The sequence below is a fragment of the Gallus gallus genome, chromosome 8, assembly GCF_016699485.2.
Source record: "Gallus gallus isolate bGalGal1 chromosome 8, bGalGal1.mat.broiler.GRCg7b, whole genome shotgun sequence".
NCBI classification, from domain to species: Eukaryota; Metazoa; Chordata; class Aves; order Galliformes; family Phasianidae; genus Gallus; species Gallus gallus.
In genome coordinates, this window is record NC_052539.1 from 22,456,242 (window position 1) to 22,475,705 (window position 19,464).

General features: G+C 41.1%; 1 protein-coding gene across 1 annotated transcript in view; it reads right to left on the minus strand.

The window, feature by feature from the left end:
- BEND5 (BEN domain containing 5) overlaps nt 1-19,464 on the minus strand; it is an 840,137-nt gene that overhangs the window by 75,431 nt on the left and 745,242 nt on the right. Inside the window, exon 11 of the mRNA XM_001235270.7 lies at nt 7,369-7,531. Within this exon, the coding sequence (XP_001235271.5) occupies nt 7,369-7,531 (163 nt within the window). The remainder of the gene's footprint in view (nt 1-7,368; nt 7,532-19,464) is intronic.

The following is a 19,464-nucleotide window of genomic DNA, read 5'->3' on the forward strand; positions in this document are numbered from 1 at the left end:
GGGGTAGCGGTAATGACCTACAGCCACAAACACGATGGACCAGCACAGAGCAGGAGACCCAGCCAGAAGCGAACAGACAGAAGAAAGAAAAGATGACAAACATGGAGACACACAGCCACCACTGCGGGCTGGCAGGAAAGCACACAGGCCTATTGAAGAGACACTGCAATTTTTTCTGTTTATTGCTTTTTGAAAAATGCCTCGTTCTGAATGGCTTTTTCTCATTCCCATTGACATTTGGGAAAGCTCCAAAGCACGTCACCGGCTGAAGCCCTCTCCCAACCTCAATCTTCAACCCACAGATGTTACTCTTTAGTCATATTAACCACTCCCCTCAGACATTTCCAACAAATTGTTAATATCTTTTAAGCCCTGCTCTCCATTGCCTTTCAGATTAGCCTTGCCCTTTCCTTTGCACTTAAGTTTAGCAAGTGTTACTAATAGGAATTTAACATTTACCAAAGAATTATTTTAACTACATGCCTAATAGCATTTGTATAGCATTCTGAGTACCCAAGAGCCTCGCCATCAGTTCCATATGCTTAGTTTTGTCAAAGTTGCTTATAAGACAATGGAAAAATACAAGTTTACAGAAAAGCCGGTCCAGAAGAGAAACAGGCAAGACCTTGAGCCACTTCCAAAAGGGATAGCAGTGCCTAGAGGTAGCTTTCCCTTTGCTTATATTAGCCACAACTCTGCAATCCCTCATGTAAATCAACCTCCTAACCATTCAGTGAAAGCATCACTTGTGCCTGGATGAAGCTATTTTCTCCTATGTGTAAAAGAAATAGTAGTGGAAAAAATGTAGCAACATTTATTACTAACAGGCAAATGATTTTTTTATACTACCACCAAAAACATTTTGAATTACAGAGTTTTGTGCTTACAGTCCACTAGTTTAGCTGGTCATATAGCAACCACAAGTCATTGATAGCTCAGATGGAAAGCATTGGGGAGGATTTCAATCAGTAAAGCCTCAGTGGCAGTCTGGCACGAGTCAGCATGCAGTCTCTCAAGAGAAACCCCAAAGGCTGAATTGGATATAAGATCATTTTTGGAGTTGGGCTTCTTCATCTTGGCTGGCTCATATGTATCAGTCTTCTCATGTCGCTGGATACAGCCCTACCTGGGCCAAAGAGCACATTCTCTGCCAGCACACAATAGAACACAGCTGGCAGAAAGCAGGGACACTATTTGCACATGTGCTTCTGTAAGATGCTTCTGCTCCTAACGTCCACAAGGTCCCTATTCCCAACTAGGTTTGTAAATACTGACAGCTCTCAAGTCCGACCTGCTCACCTTCCTTCCCCCCAGAAAGCCAAGTGAATGCTTACTGAACAGAGAGCACCTGGACATGGGGAGAAATGGACCAAGTACGTAAGACCGCTCTGAATGCAGCTGCTAACTGCAAGATCGTTTCCCACTCACATGCGTGGTACTTGATGGCTGGCTCCTAGCCAAAAAGTAACAGGAATTATATGGTTAAATCCTCGGGAAATGCTTTGAAGGTACCTTCCAAGACTGATATCCTATACTTCTGAAAAAAATATATCTTTCTTTAAAAGAGAGAAAAAAAAAAATCCTCACCTTTATAACAACACTTTGCACTTTTATAGCATCTTTCATCTGAGGCTATCAAAGCACTTTGGGATATACATGCTAAGAAATCCACTGCAAAAATTACAGATATTCCTAACTTGACTGTAGTCACTTGCCTTAATTTCCATTTCTTTACTGACACTCCCAGATGGTGTCTGCATAGATTGATACAGTCAATGCTACAGGCAATGAGATAAACAAACCTACATCCAAACACGCTCTCCCTCACCCCCCAACTCCTCTTCTTAAAGTATTTCTCTACAGCACTGTCCACTGTATTGAACTCTACGGAGGAAAGAGGTGCGAATATGGCAACACCGTGCAATGCTTTTCAATTTGGTTACACTGCACTTCATTAAACAGACTTTCTCCTTTTCTTAATTTCCTTTGAGCAGGTTCCCCTGTACATACCTGATGTGAACAAACACACAGATTCCTTCTGGGTATGAGCCAACAGCTGCAACCCTGAAAAATATCAGCTTCTTATATCATTAACTGAGTTTCCATGGTGCCCTGGGGCAGAGATATTGATGCTTGACAGCATTATCACTATAAAGTAACTTTACAACTCTATAATTTAACTCTATGCTTCCAGTAATATTAAGAGCATTTGAAATTGTGGCTGTAAACCTTGACACTCTTTCACACAGACTGGGGATTTGAAAGGGGATTTTGTTTTCTTTCCTCAAAGACAGCCGAAAACATGGTATTGAGAAAGAATCAAATACTGATGATGTGCAAGGAGGTCACTCTTAGGGAAATCTCTGCAGAATCAGGATTAATGCTATTTCTTTTTCTTTTCCTTTTCTGCAACACACAGAAAGGAGCCTGTTTTCTGGGAGCTTAACAGAAGAAGGATAAAGAAGAAGACCTCTGAGGTCTTTTTCTGACTATATGCCTGACTTAGAAATCATCTTGGCAACAAGTTCTAACTCGAGTTCAAACATAAGCCACGCTGGGTAACCTCTGAGGAGCTCCCTCGGATTTATCAGCATAGCCTTGCATATCTCACTGGCTTTTGCTAGTAGTGTTGACTTTACTGGGTGGGAATGAACCTGCAAGGGCTATAATCTGGCACGTGAGGATCTTCTAAGGAAACCCTTAACACAGCTGTGAGGATCAAGGCAGGCAGCTGCTGAAAAAGAAAAAAGCTACAAATAGCCAAATACATTGCCCTTAAGGACTAGCAGATAGATGAAGCTCTAAAAGTTATAGATGCTTTTACTATAATTGTTGTTTGCATACAGATTTCTTTTCCCCCTGGACAGGCATTCACTGAGATCCAAGTACTCTATAAGAAGAATCTGCATAAAAGCAAATGACTCTTTCCTCCAGAGGATTTAACTTCTGAAATCCCCAGAGGTCAAGCAGCAGGCTGATTGCCGGAAGAGTAAAGCCAACTGAGTCCCAGCTGTCCCAGTGGTCCAAGATTCAATTACCTGTTAGACACCCCAAGAGACTCCAACCAATCCAAGCTGTCATTCTCCATGTGCTGACAAGTGTGCACACAAGATGTAGCCACAAAGATGTCTTTTACGTCCACAAACATAAGAGTTCAGCAGCGCAACTGTACCCTGTTTAATGAATACAAAACTTCCAGTTCAACATATACAGTGAAATGGCAAAAACAAGTCATACCTTTCCAAGTTGGTTCAGCTACAGCGTTAAAGTATCAAACTCATTTCTCAGCTGTTTGTAATGTGATAAGACTTGTCTTAGGCTAACAGCAATAATGTCTATTTCTTCTTCAGCTGTGACTTCCAAAGCATAGTTTTGTTTTGTTTCTTTTTAAACAAAAGGAGTATCATTGAATTCCTTCTATATATTGAGGATACTACATCAAAGAAATAAACTGATGTACTCGAAAAAGCCATAGAAAGGAGAACTATTCCATCAGAACCCTGGTACAGGATTCCAGTCTCCTGCTCCACTCAAAGTGACGTCAACAGAAAATCCATATAAATAGATGATTAAAGGCCTGTCTTTGGGTGGGGCCACTCCCACATAGGGAAAGCTTACCATAAAGGTAATACACAGTGAAGCCAAGGACACACTGATAATTGTGGCACCTACCCATCTTGATTATTCTCCCTACAGCTACCAGGCTACAGTCACACCAGTTCTCGCCTTATCTTCATCATTTCTGTCTGCTACTTCTTGGCAAGGCTCAGGAGGAGTGAAACCTTTTATGCTCTCTTATGGGATGCCTGCTGTGCAGCAGGGATCCAGTTCAAACGCTCTAAAAGAAATGAACCCAATAGATGTGAAAACTGTTGATGCGAGGCTCCTTTAGTGGCCACTCTTAGGTCAGGCTGTGACAGCTGCTGATCAGTGGCTATTGAGGAAAGCAATTCTGGGTGTGCTATCAGCAGCGCTCAGAGTCCTGCAGCTGCGGATTCATCCTTCCTCCCCCTCTTTTATCCTTTGCTCCCTGCCCAGCTATGAGGCTGTTGTGTACCTAAGACAGCTCAGCAGCTGAGCTGCTGGTGGTGAATGCTATGGAAGAGTTTACATGCCTCGTGTCATAAGCCCAGTAAATACCTAGTAAAACATGGTATTTAATGGAAGCATATCAGCTCACGTTAAAGCTTCTTTACCTTGTGCTGAGCAAACTGTTGCTATGCTGCCTTTTTAATCAGTTACCACCAAATGTGTGTGTGTGTGAGAAGGGTTTTAAACATTTCTCTGTCCACTTACTTCCATGCAACAAACTGACAGGCTTACAATCCTCTTATTATGGCTTCAAAACACAGCCCATTCACTGTTATCTACAGCATGCTATCACAGGATATTCTGTAGAGCCAGGCTTATAGAACATATCCCTAACGTTTCTTGTAAACCAGGTACATGCCAGTTAGGCACAGACCCATCAGGTACATACGAACCTCCGACAGACTGTATAACAGGATGTTCAAGAAGTTACACCTGATGCAATATTCTCACAGCGCAAAGCCCAAGAGGCACTCCAGCAATAAATATCACTGATATAACGCTAATTGAGGCCTGACACATTCATGTAACCACATTAGCTCTTTTTACTTTAGAAGAGAACAGAAATTCCACGCTCCACAGAATGCTGTTATCCCACCACAGGGATCCCAAGACATAGACCCTCTGCACAGGACTGATGGAAGGTCTTTCACTCCCAGATTTCATTTAAAGTGAATTCTGCTCTTTGTTTCTATAGAACAAACCAGATGTAATCCCCTAAATGCTGAATCTTTGAGGTACAATGCTGACAACATCACAATTCAAATAACGCTGTTGCCTTGTCTGTCTCCCATTTTCTTGTACGTAAGCGGTTTATCCATTTATTTCAATAATTACTGTACTTCAGTCATGCAAGTCTGAACAAAATGCATAATCTTATCCAATGTAGAAACATATCTAATACAGGCTCATGCAGAGGTTGTAGCTCCTAACCCCCAAGGAACACGGAAAGATTAAAAAAAAATCATACACTTTTACAGTGTCATGAAAGGGGGGTGGTACTTTGATCTTATTTGCCTTGAATGCTGTAAAGGAAAGAGGCTGACAGGTAGAATTACATGCCACCAGTGCAAACAGAAGACTATTCACAGTTTATTCAGTTTTCTCACCTGTCAGATGGGTTTATTTCTACCAGGCAGCTCTAGAAAAATGTTAGGCTAGATGAATATTTTTGTAGATCCTCAGATTCTGAGCCAGTGTAGCTCACTTCTGAATATGGGGTATGGTCCCTGTAGTCTCTGTTCAAGACTGGGTTGCATAAATTCTGTGGGTTCCCTAACATGGAAGTTGAATCTCAGCCTGTAATTTTGAGGAAATTTGAGCAATTCCAGCCATCCTGATCCAGGTTCTATTAAAAACAACAGCAACAACAAAACAAAAAAACTGACCAAAAAAAAAAAAAAAAACAACAAAAAACCACCACCACGAAAACAAAACATCAAGACAACTACAACAGCAAAAAAACCCCACAAACCAATAACATCACTATGGGATGTTCATCACAAGAAATAATAATTTTTAAAAAAGCCCTAAGAAATAAGTCTTTGAGGGCAGATTTCCTGCATACCTTCCCTACCAGTTCACAGTATTTGGGCTCACTACATTTTCTTCATTTATTTGCTTGACTTGCTGTCTGCATGTAGCTAGATAGTTAACAGAAGAACGCCTGTCCTTGGAGGCCAATGTGAGTTGACTGGCTGTGCCTTTGGTTCAGGTCCATTAAAAAATCTGAGCATTAATTAATCACTGACTTGCAAATAGCTTGGAAGAGTTGTTCAGGCTAAATGGGAACGTTCTGCAATTGTTTTACTCTTGGTTACAGACACTTCTGTGAGATGAAAACTTCTCCCTTGCCAGGATACAGTGTGCATAAATCCAACCACTCCTGTGCTAGAGCAGACAAGACCAGAGTCTGCCTCAAGCAGCTCCATTTCTTTCTCTAACTAGGAAAATGCACACTTGAGGAAGAGCTGTCGTTAAGTAGCCCTCCTGAATCCCATTGAAAAGGAAATAATAAAAAACTACCGGGGCAAAATGACAGCAAAGCATATGATATGGGCAGACAGCCTTCTGGAATCCTTCTGGAAAAAAGAAATTTAGCCAGCATGACCTGCAAGTCATCAAGAAAAACATACTGAAGGGAATTATGATCTCATTTGTATAGGGACTTTTCTCACTCCTTCCAAGCTATTCTTGATAAATAAGATGATAAATAAGCAGTTGTCAGTAAAAAGAGTGCTAAGTGAGGAGGAAAATTAAAAGTGAAAATAAGGCACACGTCTTACAAGGCCAAACTACCAACATAAGGAAATAAATATCTAAACCAACATGAAAATTTTGTCCTCAGTGGCAAGATGCAGGCATAATAGTTAAAATTACTGGAAAAAAAGGACTTTGTATTCCAAATGCTCAAGACTTCTAAGTCACCTTAATATATTCAGTCTCCTTCCCCAGATTTTACCTTCCTTGGAAAAGCTAAGTCAAAAAATAACCATGCAGATGATTCAGAATTATTTTCCAAAAGCTACCAAGATAGAGTGGCAAAATGGAACAAGACACTCAGGCTCAAAGTATAGGCGCTGATTATTTGATTGAGAACCATGACAAAATAGGAAAAGAAGAAAAAAGAAAAGATAGAAACAGGTCATAAGACCACAATTCTACACGCTGTTGGGTAGTGAGATATCTAGATGGATATGTGCCTTTTGAACAGTGAGGCACTGCACCTACAGGTCCTCAAAAATGCGGACAACTTTGTCAGCTTTATTTGCAGAGCTCGCTTACCATTTCTTTGTCAAGCAGTATTAAAGATCTGGCCCTGAGGCAGCTGCAGAACCTAATGAACCCTTTAGAGCCTTTTGGCTGCAGTTCAAAGGCAGAGAAGTTATTTTAACTCAGTACCAAAGATGCACTTTCAACTTGCTATTAAAACAATAATACAAACGCAGGTATAATGAGAGAATAAGGAGAGAAATGAAGAAAGAAATAGAAGATTGTGGAAAGAAATGGATCAGAGGCTCTCCAGGACTAGTTTCCATAATAAGTGTGTGAGACAATCTCTTACAAGAGGGAAATGGTTTATTTGATCTAACGTGCCTTTCTCTTCTTGAATTTCCACAGTATGGAGGATCAATATGAGGGAAATTAAAGCATCAGGAGCAGACTCACATTTCCACTTGTGCGTCCCTATCTCAGCAAACTCTTATTGAGATAGAAGTATTTACCTTAAGTGCTCAGTTCAGGTGCTCTGCAAGAAGAGGCAGGATTTCAAAAGGATACATGCTTCTTCTGTGTAAGGGACAGCAGCAGTAGTTCCACCCACGATGTAGCTGTAGAATGAGACTTCCAGGGTGTAGCAGTAGGACGTATCATTTAACAGCCCACCAAGAAAACGCCGGCCTGTCCCTGCTTTCACAGCATCTCGGTTGAAGGATGTACTGGACTGCCAGGGAAAGAAGACAGAGACACAAAGAGAGTTGGTGAGTGGAACAAGGGAAGGGTTGGGAAGCAGACTGTTAAAATAGAAAACAGTGAAATTCACACTGACAAATCCCAATTACGTTATTTGAGACTGCAGTATTTTTTCAGTGGTGGCCTGGAGAGACCATTAATGGAAATACGATTCTGGCACACAGAACCATAAATAAGGCCTTGCAAACTTTCACGAAATTAATCTCAGTTCACAAGTAAGATTAGCTTTTCTTCTCCCCTTGTGGATAACACTTCGATAAAGCCTGTTGCATGTATGAGATGAAAAGGAACGCTCTAGACCCTTCATTTCAAAAGCTAAGCCATAAACATTATTTGGATATTGTTTCTTCTTTCTACTGCATTCTCCTACACCACAACCATTCTCACCAGCCTGGACTCTTTAAGCAAAGTAGAAATTCAGCAGTAATTCCATCATAGTGAAACTTTCTCACCTAGGACACTTGACTGGTTCTTAAATTAGGTCACACAAATTTCCACTTCACTAACTTGAGTGTTAACTGGGTGTTGCTCTCCAGGTGGAAAAATATACTGCAGTGTTTTACAGCACTAGTAGCACAGTGTTAAACACAGTATTTTGTGCTATTACTGAAGAACTGACTTTAAGAACCATGCAGCTTTACGACTATTCATTTGAGGGGCGAAGGGGAGGATTCCAAGTATTTCCAAAAACGAGTTTTAGCTCTCTTTTGAAGGCATGGCAGTACATAAGTGACATGGTTTAGTAGGGAAATATTCATAGTAAGTGAACTGTTGAACTGAATTATCTTGGAGGTCTTCTCCAACCTTGGTGATTCCATGATTCTATCTAGATACTAAAGAGGAGCCCACAATCAGGTTAATCAAAGTCTCAGAGCATGTTCCTACCAACTAGACATAAAAATGGAATTTGATTTCATTTTGGTTACCAGACCCTAGTAACCACTACACTGAGTCACTCTGGGTTAAGCATAACCTAATGATCGCTGAGAGGAGAAAAAGCCAACCAAAAAAACCCTAAGCTTCATAGATCCAACTTGCTTTGGTTGCATAAAAAGCCCTTATATCTCCTGCTTTAAGACTTTTAAGTTACCAGGGAAAAGAGAAACAAAAAAGGACCCTCAGCATACAGTTTACAGTTCAGTCGTTGTTCCCATGGTGAATTATCTGAGCAACCCAGAGTTCTCTGACTGAACCTTAAGACTTGCATATTTTCTTACAAACATAATGTTAGTATGCATCAAAACCAGGGAAAATAAGACTTTTTATCTTGTCTATAAAAAAAAAATAACAAACAAGAGATGCAATCACTCAAAATGCTAAAATTCTATAGGCCAACAGAATCATACTAACACTGAAATGAGAAACAACTCTTGATGAATAGCGTATACCAAAAGATATGAAGAATGGAAATACCTGTAGGCTTATTAGCATTCTGAATGTTTTGAAGTCTCTCGTGTTATAAAAAGGAAGGCTTTCCAGGTTAATTAGAATAAGATGGAATTGGGTTTCTTATTAGCATTATATGTAGGACTTTCTAAACATGATACCACCTTAGTGGTAACATAATACTGCAGTAAAAGGTACACTGAATGTATACTGCTATAACTGTATCCTATTTTTTTACTTCAAATTGCATGGCAGAATCTTTGAAGATGGTCTGAATACTTGTGGGACAGGGAAGTAAGGCACTCTTACGGATTGATGGAAAAATGAATTATTAATTTGTTGTATGGAATAAAATACTTGAGGAAGAGGAAAGTTTTCTGACCTCCTGCAATAGAAGCTTTCGAAAGACTGAGACCCTGAAACTGGAAGAAGCTGTATCTTGAGTTAAGATTGAAAACGGAAAGGAAGATGATCATACTCTGGAGATTTCCTCATAATGCAAGCACATTGATTTCAGTGGATAGAGCTTCACATTCAAATGAATGTCTGTGGTGGAACATTTAATGTACTGAAGCATCAGTGGGTGAATTTGGGTGTGTGGAGCCAGCTCAAAATAAGAAGATAACATGTCAGAACACAGTTACTGTGGTTTGTGAGCGCAAGCATCACTCACAAGAAAAATGAGCTAAGTCTATTGCTCTGCTCAGCACAAGTAAAACAACAGAAATGTTGGAGAAGTGATTCAGGGCAGGCGTTAGGACAAAAATGCTCAGGTGCTTATTGTCACTGAGTATCTATGAACATAGTATGTTTACAAACGAATTGGACAAGTATCTGCCAAGTGTAATTCATCTTTCTTTGAGATCCAGTTTGGACTTGAGGTCCTTTTCCAGCTGTAATTCCCATAATTTCAGTCAGACTAGATAAAGGTTACTAGTTGAATTTCTCAGAGATGATTCTTGATATAAATCTTACATAATATTTTCATCACAGTTCTTGGCACAGTAAAGGAGGACCATGCCAACAAAATTTGCTGATGACACACTGCGGAATGAATCATCATTATGGAGGAGGCTCTGAATATCATACAAAAAAGCAGGGGGATGACTTTAAGGACCAAAGTGATAGTAGTCAGATGAAACTCAGCTGCACAAGTGCCAGGTCGTGTACTCAGAGTCTAATAAAAAACAATCTCTGCTATAAGCTGAAACCTCATCAGCTGGAAATAGATGAAGAGAGTCTGGTGTATTACTTCACTGAAGTGAGTTTTGCTTTCTGGCAGAAAATAGCTCAGAAGTTGGATCTAGTTACTGGCAAAATTATACTTGCCATATTTCAGAAGTGAATCGTAAGTGGTTTAAGTAATTTGAAGAAGGATTTTTAGACAGCCAAGAAGAGTCCAAAATTTGGATCCTTCCAGAGTTTGGATTTTTTATCATGTTATTTGATGTTGTAATTTTCTCTTTTCTTTTTAAAGAGAAGATCTAGTTTCACCTGTGCAAAATTATTTCACATAGTGGCAATGGCATGAATTAAATCATCTGTTCATTTCCTTGCCAGGTAGTGCTGCAGTTCCCACAGGGGAGAAACAAAAATCTTGAGTAGAAGGAAAGATCTCAGATTTGACTGAAGCAGGTTGAGATAGTAAAATATAAAGTAACCCTTCCAAGCATAAACACATGCAGGTTTTGGAACAGAAGTTTGGGCTTGGCTCTAGAACAATGTCACAAGCAAGAATGTGATTTGATGTGTTAGAAGAAAATAAGAAAATTCCAGATTCAAGAGAATTCAAGTAATGGCCAGGTCAGGCAGCAGGTACTTGCTTGAGTTCAATCTGTTATTCACTGTCTCAACTCAAGATAAATGGAATGGAAAAATATGTAAGCACTGATTCCTCACCAGAACTGATCTTGGCAACTGATAATGCTGAAACAAAGAGGATAAAATCCATGTATTATTATTGCAAGGAAATAGCCTTTTGCATGCACATTTATTTAATCAAACTTTACTCTGGGGAAGAAGGGGCAACGAGATGGGGAAAGAATGTAGGTACCAATGTCTGAAAATGAGTCTATTGTTTCTCTCTGGTAGAATCTATTGCTCTAAAACCCTTGGAAAGCTGAACTGAAGTCATCATTAAGCAAATGCACTGAGCAGGCACAGCAGGAGAACGGCTAAACAAATATTTATTTCTCTGAGGCTGAATCGCATGGGAGTGTCAACAACAGCAGCAGCAAAAAGTACAAAATCAGAGGAGGCAGGGTTGGGGAAGAAAAACACCAAAGACTTTCAAGTTCTTAAATAGAGATATTTGTACAAAATCAACAGCAATTCATTATTAAAACACACAGATACATTAAAGCTCACAGAAGGACTCTGCCTCCTAGCTTGTGTGAGAAAATTCAGTACGCAAATTAGCTATCTTCAGGGTTAGGAGGTGCCAAGTAACGATAATTCAGTGCTAAAGGAGTGGAAGAGGAAGGATGAAGAATAAAGGATTCCCTCACATTCTGGTGAGAAGAAGTACACCAGAAAATGACACCTGGATCTTACAAAGTTGGGAACCTTGAGGTGTATCTAGCCACTCTCGCATCTCAGGCATTTGTGGCAGATTTCCCAGGCCTCCCTACCAGATCTCATCCCTCTACCCTGAAAGATGCGTGGAATGGAAACACAGGAAAAATCTGCATGTGAATTCTTTACTGGAGTAGTCCCCATGGAAAACACAACAAAACAAAACATTCTTAGCCCTTGGTCAGACTTCAGTGTGCTAGAATCCCTATCTCCAGGGAAGCCTTGTCTCTTGGTTGGAAAGGACACTTGACCACACAGTGACCCTCAGTGAATTCAACAGCTTAGGCAGCTGCCATATGGCTGAGGGATATCCTTGTTTTCTCAGTGCTGCTCTGCTGTCCTGCTAGGAACTGTAGAATTAATGCCCTGAGCAGCCCATATTCACAAAGTAAGGGCAAGCAGTTTACTATTTCTGCATGTCCTTATCAAAGTACAAGAGGGGCTCCAAAAGACAAAGAAGGAAAACAGCAAAATTCTCTATCTGAGACTGAATGTGCCCAAGTTCATCCTTTGACTTCCTGGTGTACACTGAGTGGTTCTGCTCAGTGTCTATGTGGCTTCACAGGGGATTTGTCTTGCTATAGCATAAAAAAGCCTCCGGTTGCACAAGAGGAAAAATAGGAGGCACATCCAGTAAATCTGGGTCCACTGTTCTGTGGATAAAGAGATGCCAAAGAGGGCTTAAACACCATTCAGGCTCAGTGTCAAGCTCGTGATGGCAGCATCAGTTCTACCCCTCATTGATAGCAGGAGAAAGGGACATGGTACAAAAACTGTTGCTCTCTTATATAAGAGCTATTGGGGAATGAATCCTTGTTTTCTTCTGAAATTGCTCAACACATTAGGGAAAAAAAAGGATTGAGGCATTACCACAGTCAGACCTTACCAGTCTCCTAGCATGGGAACCAGGCTGTAGACTGCTCATCATTTATGATCAATCTTGAGGTGTTTCTCTAACGCAGCAAGAAAGGAAAATACAAAGTACAAGATGACTCAGAAAATGAATTAGGAGAGAAATTATCAACCAGACAGAAATCTGGACACAGGCTCTAACAGACTGAGAAAGATGAGCTTCTGATTTAACAAGGTCTAGGGGGTTCCTGTAATCCAACAGATACATTTTACCAGCTGTTCACATCTACTGAAGAACTATCGATTACTTTATGTGCCCATGGAAAGAAGGAGCAAAGTACACGGGGTTTTAAAAACTTGAGTTCTAGTGTGCACGCAAATGTTTTCCCAAAGATCACTTGTCTTTTCAAAGAGAGTATCTGCAAACTCAGAATAAGGAAATCCTCCCATATGCCTATATAGATAGCTGATGTAGGTCTAGTAACTTATAGGAAGGGAAGTAGCATATTCAACTGTGTGCTCACAGAAGTCAGAGAATCTTGTTAGAAATCCTCCCTGGAGAAGAGCAGAGACATAAAAACTAAGAGGATTCATAATTAAAGAATGGTTTCATATTACAACACATAATTAAAAATATGCTGGGTCACCTTATGCCATTTCAGTTTGGGAAATGAGCTTTATTTCGTAACTGAAGCTATCTCTTCCTTAAAACAAAACAAAAAAACCCTCCACACCTTTTGCACATTTTGCAGTTGAGCAGTAAGCACTTTACCTACTGGGATAAACTGGGATTACGCATACAAATTGCTTCATGCTTTTCACCCATCAGCACAAGCAGTGGCCAAGCGTAAGGAGGACTGGGTTACAATCTCACCACAAATCTCTATTGATGCTGCTCTCTTAGCTGAAGAGCAAACTTTATTTCTAAAGCAGATCTGACCTCTATAAGCCCTCAACTCGCTGCCCCAGTGTAGCAAAAAAAAAAAAAAAAAAAAAAAAAAAAAAGGGTGATAATAAAAAAAAGTTAGTAGTTAGTGCTCTAGAAAAAAGGAATGACATACTTGCCATCAAGGAAGAATAGACGTGCCGTTGGGAAATGGACTGCAGCCCAGATGATGTCAAATCTATCTCAATGAAGAGTTCTACACTGCCAGCTATAACTCACTCACTCCCATTTTCTAGAATGCTTTATAGAAGTCTGCGTAAGTTAGAAGGGGAGCACAGAAATGCACTGACTTTGAAATCTTTGCCACAGAAGACTGTAAATAGTGCAGTTACCAATTGTGACTCTTCTATTAGCCCGTCCGCGGGGTGCTGTAAGAGGGGTGCAACTGGCAGTTCACTTTTCCCTTATGGATAGTGCTAATTACTGCCATGGCATGGCCAGCAGTCACTGCTTTGAGACTGCCAGTCTCACAGCTATTAGCTCACCGAGCCATCTCACCAGCAAAACTGATCTCCTTACTTCTTCAAAAGCACTGAGAAAACTTCTCACTTCTAAAGCCAATTTAACTCTCTCCTCACACTCATCTCTTACCAGCTCATTAAATCTCTTAATAGACAGGAAAGCATACATGTTAGTGGTTTTTGGGTTTTTTTTTGGGGGGGGACAGTCAACCAACTGCATGCCAGCTGGGTCTGGAGACATGGAAATCATGGCATTCAGGAGGCTGCTATCAGGCAGCCATCTTCCAATTTATTTTACAAAGAAGTTGCAGACAGCATCTGAAATGTAGATGGATTGAAAAAAAAAAAAAAAAAAACACCCCCAAAAACACCAAAAACCCAAAGGCAGATGGAAGGATGATCTGAAGGAGGCAGCAGGTAAAGAAGAAGAATTCTGGGAGCAGAGATGCGATGCAATGGGAACACAGCTGAAAATTGCTCCTTGACTCATCTCACCTTGCAGCTTTGCCATGTTTCTGATGCACAGGAGAGAAATGCATTACATCTCAAAATCATTCATGACTGATGAAATCTGGGAAGAGGAGATTTTGAAAAGTTCAGGATCGTTTCAAAAAAGGGATCCCCCTTACTTGGAGGTTTTCCAGATCCTCTACAGACAGACAGATTGGGTTGATATTCCTGTGGAAAGACTTTTCGTACATCTTTCTGACAGCTCCATGGAAAACAGCTTTGTTTCATAACTTCTGTGCCCGGTAGAGAGCACTGAGGTGCTCAGCAAGCCTTGGGTTTAATAAGAGAATATTCTCTGAACTGGAAAAAAAAGAGAATTCAATTTGCAGAAGTCTGAGAGAAGGTGTACAGAGGAGATCTTATGTGGTTTGCCCAGAATTCCTAAGAATGTGAAAGAGAAAAGCCTGAAACCAAAATCTTAAGAGCAAATATTCTCAAATTCTAAAACGTTTTGACCAGTCCTATGCCTGGCTCATTTTTCTTCCTTCTTACTGCTTGGAAGCAGCATCAGCATTACACTGTAGGAGTACCACGAACACAACCTGCCTAGCACCATGCTTCTCAGGCTTTAAAGCTCAGTTCCCCTCAGAGAAATAAGAGTTTAAAAGTACTTTCTAACCACACACACCTCTGCTCCCTCAGGGTCTCCATTATTCCTCCAATGTTTGTGATGGGATACCACATCTTTCCCCCATCTCTCCCAAGTGTCTTTCAGTCATGCCTGCTTGAGCTTGCTGACAAAAACACACATCTGCATGGCCATTAATGGAGAGGCTAGAAGGAGGGAGCTTTACAGGCTCTTAGTTCATGCCTCAAAACAAAACCTACCAAACTAGCTTTTCTTTCAAGATAGAAAACCAGCTGGGTTTCATGCTTCATGGTTTTGGCTGTTCACCTGTGAGAGCTGCACTTGTCTTCTCCCAGCTGGTAATCTGTGCTCCCCTCCATACAGTGCTCTGCTGCCTCTCTCTGCACCTTGGACCAGTTACACTGGCACCACCAGCATGGGCATTTGGACTGTTTTAACATTCCCCAGAACCCATCCACATGCACTGAAACGGGCTGTACATACAGCTCCCACCTCCCCAAGCAGTATGGCACCAAAGCGCACCCCTACAGAGCAGAACGGATAGATACTTGTAAGGGATCTGCACATGCTTCTTGGTAATAATGAAAAACAAAATCTGCTTTCCTCCCTCCTCCTCTTTTTCTTTTTTAAAAATAAAAAAAAAGAAAAATAAATGCAACCTCTGCTTCCCAGAGAACATCCTTCCCCAAAGATGCCAAAGCTGGCATTTTCTAGTCTAAGCTCTACAGAATAATCACACCATTTAGAAAATAACTTGTGTCTCTAGAGTTCTCACTTTCCCTATTTGTCAGTAGAAAATGAGACGTTTCCACAAACTATACAGTAAAATAGCCTTTAGCAATAGCGTGCAATGTTTCTCTTTACAATAGTTTTATGAGCGTGTGTGCAGTCTCCTGGGAGTGCTTTCATAATCATTTATACAAATGATAGAAACTTAGGACAATGAGAAGCAGAAAGGGAAATACAACCATCACACATGCAGTTGCTTTGAATACTCTGCAGAAAAAGAGGTTTGTTGTGTGGCAGAGACGTTTTGCTCTCTTGTCTGTGCAGAGCAAGAGACTACAACCTTTCCAGAGGAGATGTTATATACAGTACATCTGGTCCTCCCGGACCCTCTGACTACTTCAGAACCAGTTCTTCTCTGAACCAGGTTTTATTCTACCTATGTTAATATATTGTGTACTTAAAGTCATAATACACAGAAAGAGATGCTGGGAAGGGGACAGTTTCTCAATTCTTGACCCACTTTCCACCCCTCCTTCATTGGACAGTTTGTCCCAGTGCAGTGAAGTTTCACAGAATTGTAGAATCATTAGGGCTGAGAAAGACCTCTAAGATCACTCAGTCCAACCCCAACCCATCCCCACTGATCATGTCTCTCAGTGACACATCCCCGCAGTTCTTCAACACCTCCAGGGACGGTGACCCCTCCACCTCCCTGGGCAGCCTGTGCCATTGCATCACTGCTCTTTCTGAGAAGAAATTGCTCCTAATATCCAATCTGAATCTCCCCTGGCACAACTTAAGGCCATTACTTCTTGCCCTAAATTTTCAGCACTCTACAAGAGAGATGACTTGTTTCTGAATGTGAAGGAGCTCCTTTCATTTGTGCCATTCTAGGAGGCTGCCAATTGTTCCCAGCACCTTGGCATTTGGTAAAAATAAAGACTGTCCCTCAAAAATGATGAAAATATGCCATGAAATTACTACAAAAAGTTATTTCTTCTGCATGTAGTCCAAATTTCTAGCTGTGTGGGGATGGAAAAGGGGCTGCAAACTTACATGCACAAACAACAGAGCAAAAAGGTGGTGAAAGAAGATCTGTTTACTCAAACATTTTTACTCCCTTCCTTTTCCTTTTCTTTGTAATACAAGTCAATTCATCCCTCTGTATTAAAAAAGAGGAGTGGACTAGTTCAGCAGTAATGGAGCAGTTTCATTTAGCTGTGACTGTCTTGTGAGACCAAAATCTATCATGATCAGAAAAGAATAGGCTTTACAGCCTGTTCCTTGTGCCACTAGACAAATGCTTCCTCTCTCTCCTCACCCAGCCTCCAAGAATAAATAAAAAATGTATGGAGAAACTGTCCAAGAAGCAAAGCAGCGAGCAGAAATGCATCCCAGAGGGGCAATAAAGTAAATAAAGCTATATTCATCTTCCTGGAAATGCCCTGCTACAAGATAATAAAAAAAGGAGGTAGGATCATTTCTTGTCCTCCAGTTTTAACAAGATTCTGAGAAGATCTGTTAAGCTTTCATGATGTTAACAAAACTACCTGAATGCAATAATGCAACTTATTTATGCTTTCTTGGACAAAGGTCTTTTTGGCTGACACAACAGAGAAGTAGTGAGGAGATGGCGGGTGGAGAGAGTCTGGATTTTACTTTGGGGTGAATTCCAGGTCTGAGAAACCTGCTCGCTGCTCTCCCATTCCCCGCTCAGTCACATGCAACACAAACTGGCTCTTCTTTATTTCAGAACAGATTATTGAGTTTGCTCCTTCAATGTTCACCAGCTGTTATTACTCCCTCTGGCACTTGTGCCAGCACTTCCTTCAGTGACAACCCCAAATGCACTGGAATTAGTAATATGGCTCACAAGACTAAGAAGGAGATGTCTAGCCAGAGTAAGTGATAACAGCTAGTCAGGGCTGCCAATGATAGATAGAAAGAGGTTGCTGGAAGGAACACACTTCACCTAAGAAGGCTTAGATGTGTAAGGGCGGTGCTCTGGAAATGAGAAGAGTAGACCTAGAGGAGACCTAAAGGAAAGCAACAGAAAATATAGATAAATGCAAATCCCTTGTTTGATTGATTGTTCAAATTTAGACATCCAAGCTAAAAGAACCCAAATAAATTACAACAACAACAAAGAAGTCAGTTTTAACAACAACAAAAAAGTAATGGACCAGACCACTCCAGGTTTGAGATATTTCATCTTGCTGAGTCAATGATACACTCAGAAATATGTTTTAGGTCACTAGGTTATGACACTGGAGGGTTCCAAAAGGGAATTGGGTGGGTTCTTGCTCAGAGGTTTTACTACTGAGTGCACAGCATGGCTTAAACCATGCAGAAGGCTATGTGAACTCCTTCCAATGATACTGGCACTTGGGAAATGTGGGTCTTATTCTCTGATTTCCCCAAGCAAGTGTCTTTCGACCTGCTATTTTTCTCTTTCCTGACATGACCAGAAGCTTTTGGAGTATGTGGACTTTCTCAGCAGGGTTACCTAGTGTTCAACGTAGTGGGATCCCAAGTCACTGCTGGGGTCTTTGCTAGCCACAGCACACAAAAGAAGATGACGAAGAGTATTTCAAAGGAAGCTGCTCTGCTGGAAGGTTGAAAGCAAGAAAACAAAACAAGAACTCAGAGGTGTCCCAAGTAGCACCAGTTTTGAGGCAAAAGGGAAAAAAACCAACAACCAACAATAACAACAACAACAACAAAAAACCCACACCAAAAACCAATCACAAGATTAAGCCAAGTACTTCTGGCTAGTCTTTTTCCTCTCACTGCAAAGCAAAGCAATCTTTACAAAATGATAAAGCCATCCATGAATGGCTGTGGTTGTTTCTTTTAAATGAACCAGAGCGAACAGATGGTCTCCTCTCATACTATCACAAAGGTCAGAATTAGCCACCCCTAAGACTAGCAGGTTCTTGAAATGTTCAAGTGCTTGTATCTGGTTGTTATGACTAATCCACTCTCTAGAACAAGAAAGGTCAAATGAAGAACACTCCTCCAAATAGTGCAACAACTCTTAGCCATGGCTGATGTGTAATGCACTCCGACGTGGTGTCAACAGCTGCTCCTGAAAACCCAGTGAGTCAGCCTTTCAGAAGAGCTTGTCAGCTCTCACTGCTTGAGTTTTCATACAGATTATATTTACTCCCCAGTGTTTAAAAATAGCCTTCCTAAACCTTGAAATCATAAAATGTTTTACTTCCAGAATTGTCCTCTTCCCCTGAGACAGCTGCCCAAGCATCTCTCTCACGTATTTGAGAGCAAACCTTCCTAGCTCTTCTTTCATTCACTTTTCCTTTCACATGCTGACAGCCAAACCAAAGGCAGGCCCCAGTACCTGCAGCCACATACAAATAAAGAATTTCTGTCTCCTTTCGCAACTTTTACCTTCAAACCACAGTCAGCCCTCCAGCGTACTGCGAGGTTAAGTGTCCTGCTCAGCAGATACAGTACAGAGATGCTGGGTGACTTGCCTTTGGTCCTACAACAACACGTAAGCACATATCCCCTATCCGTCCCCTATTCTAATCACCAATCTCCCTTGCATGCTGTCATTTAAATAAAAAGGCCTATTGGAAATGACAGGTGAAGAAAGCAGTCCAGGCATGAAATGCACCCTAAAGTATATTAATAGAAGGTTGCCAGACAAAACGGCACAAGGCATTTGATCGCATCATCTAGGCTTGTTGTTCATGCTCCTTTGCATCTGGCTGCGTGATTTCTGCCAGATTCTCAGCTGGAGGAGCAGGCTAGGATTTGCCTGCTTCCCCTAACCCGTGCCGGGCTCAGCTGCAGTCATGCAGAGCACTGAAAGAAATCCCTTTGAGTTGGGATTC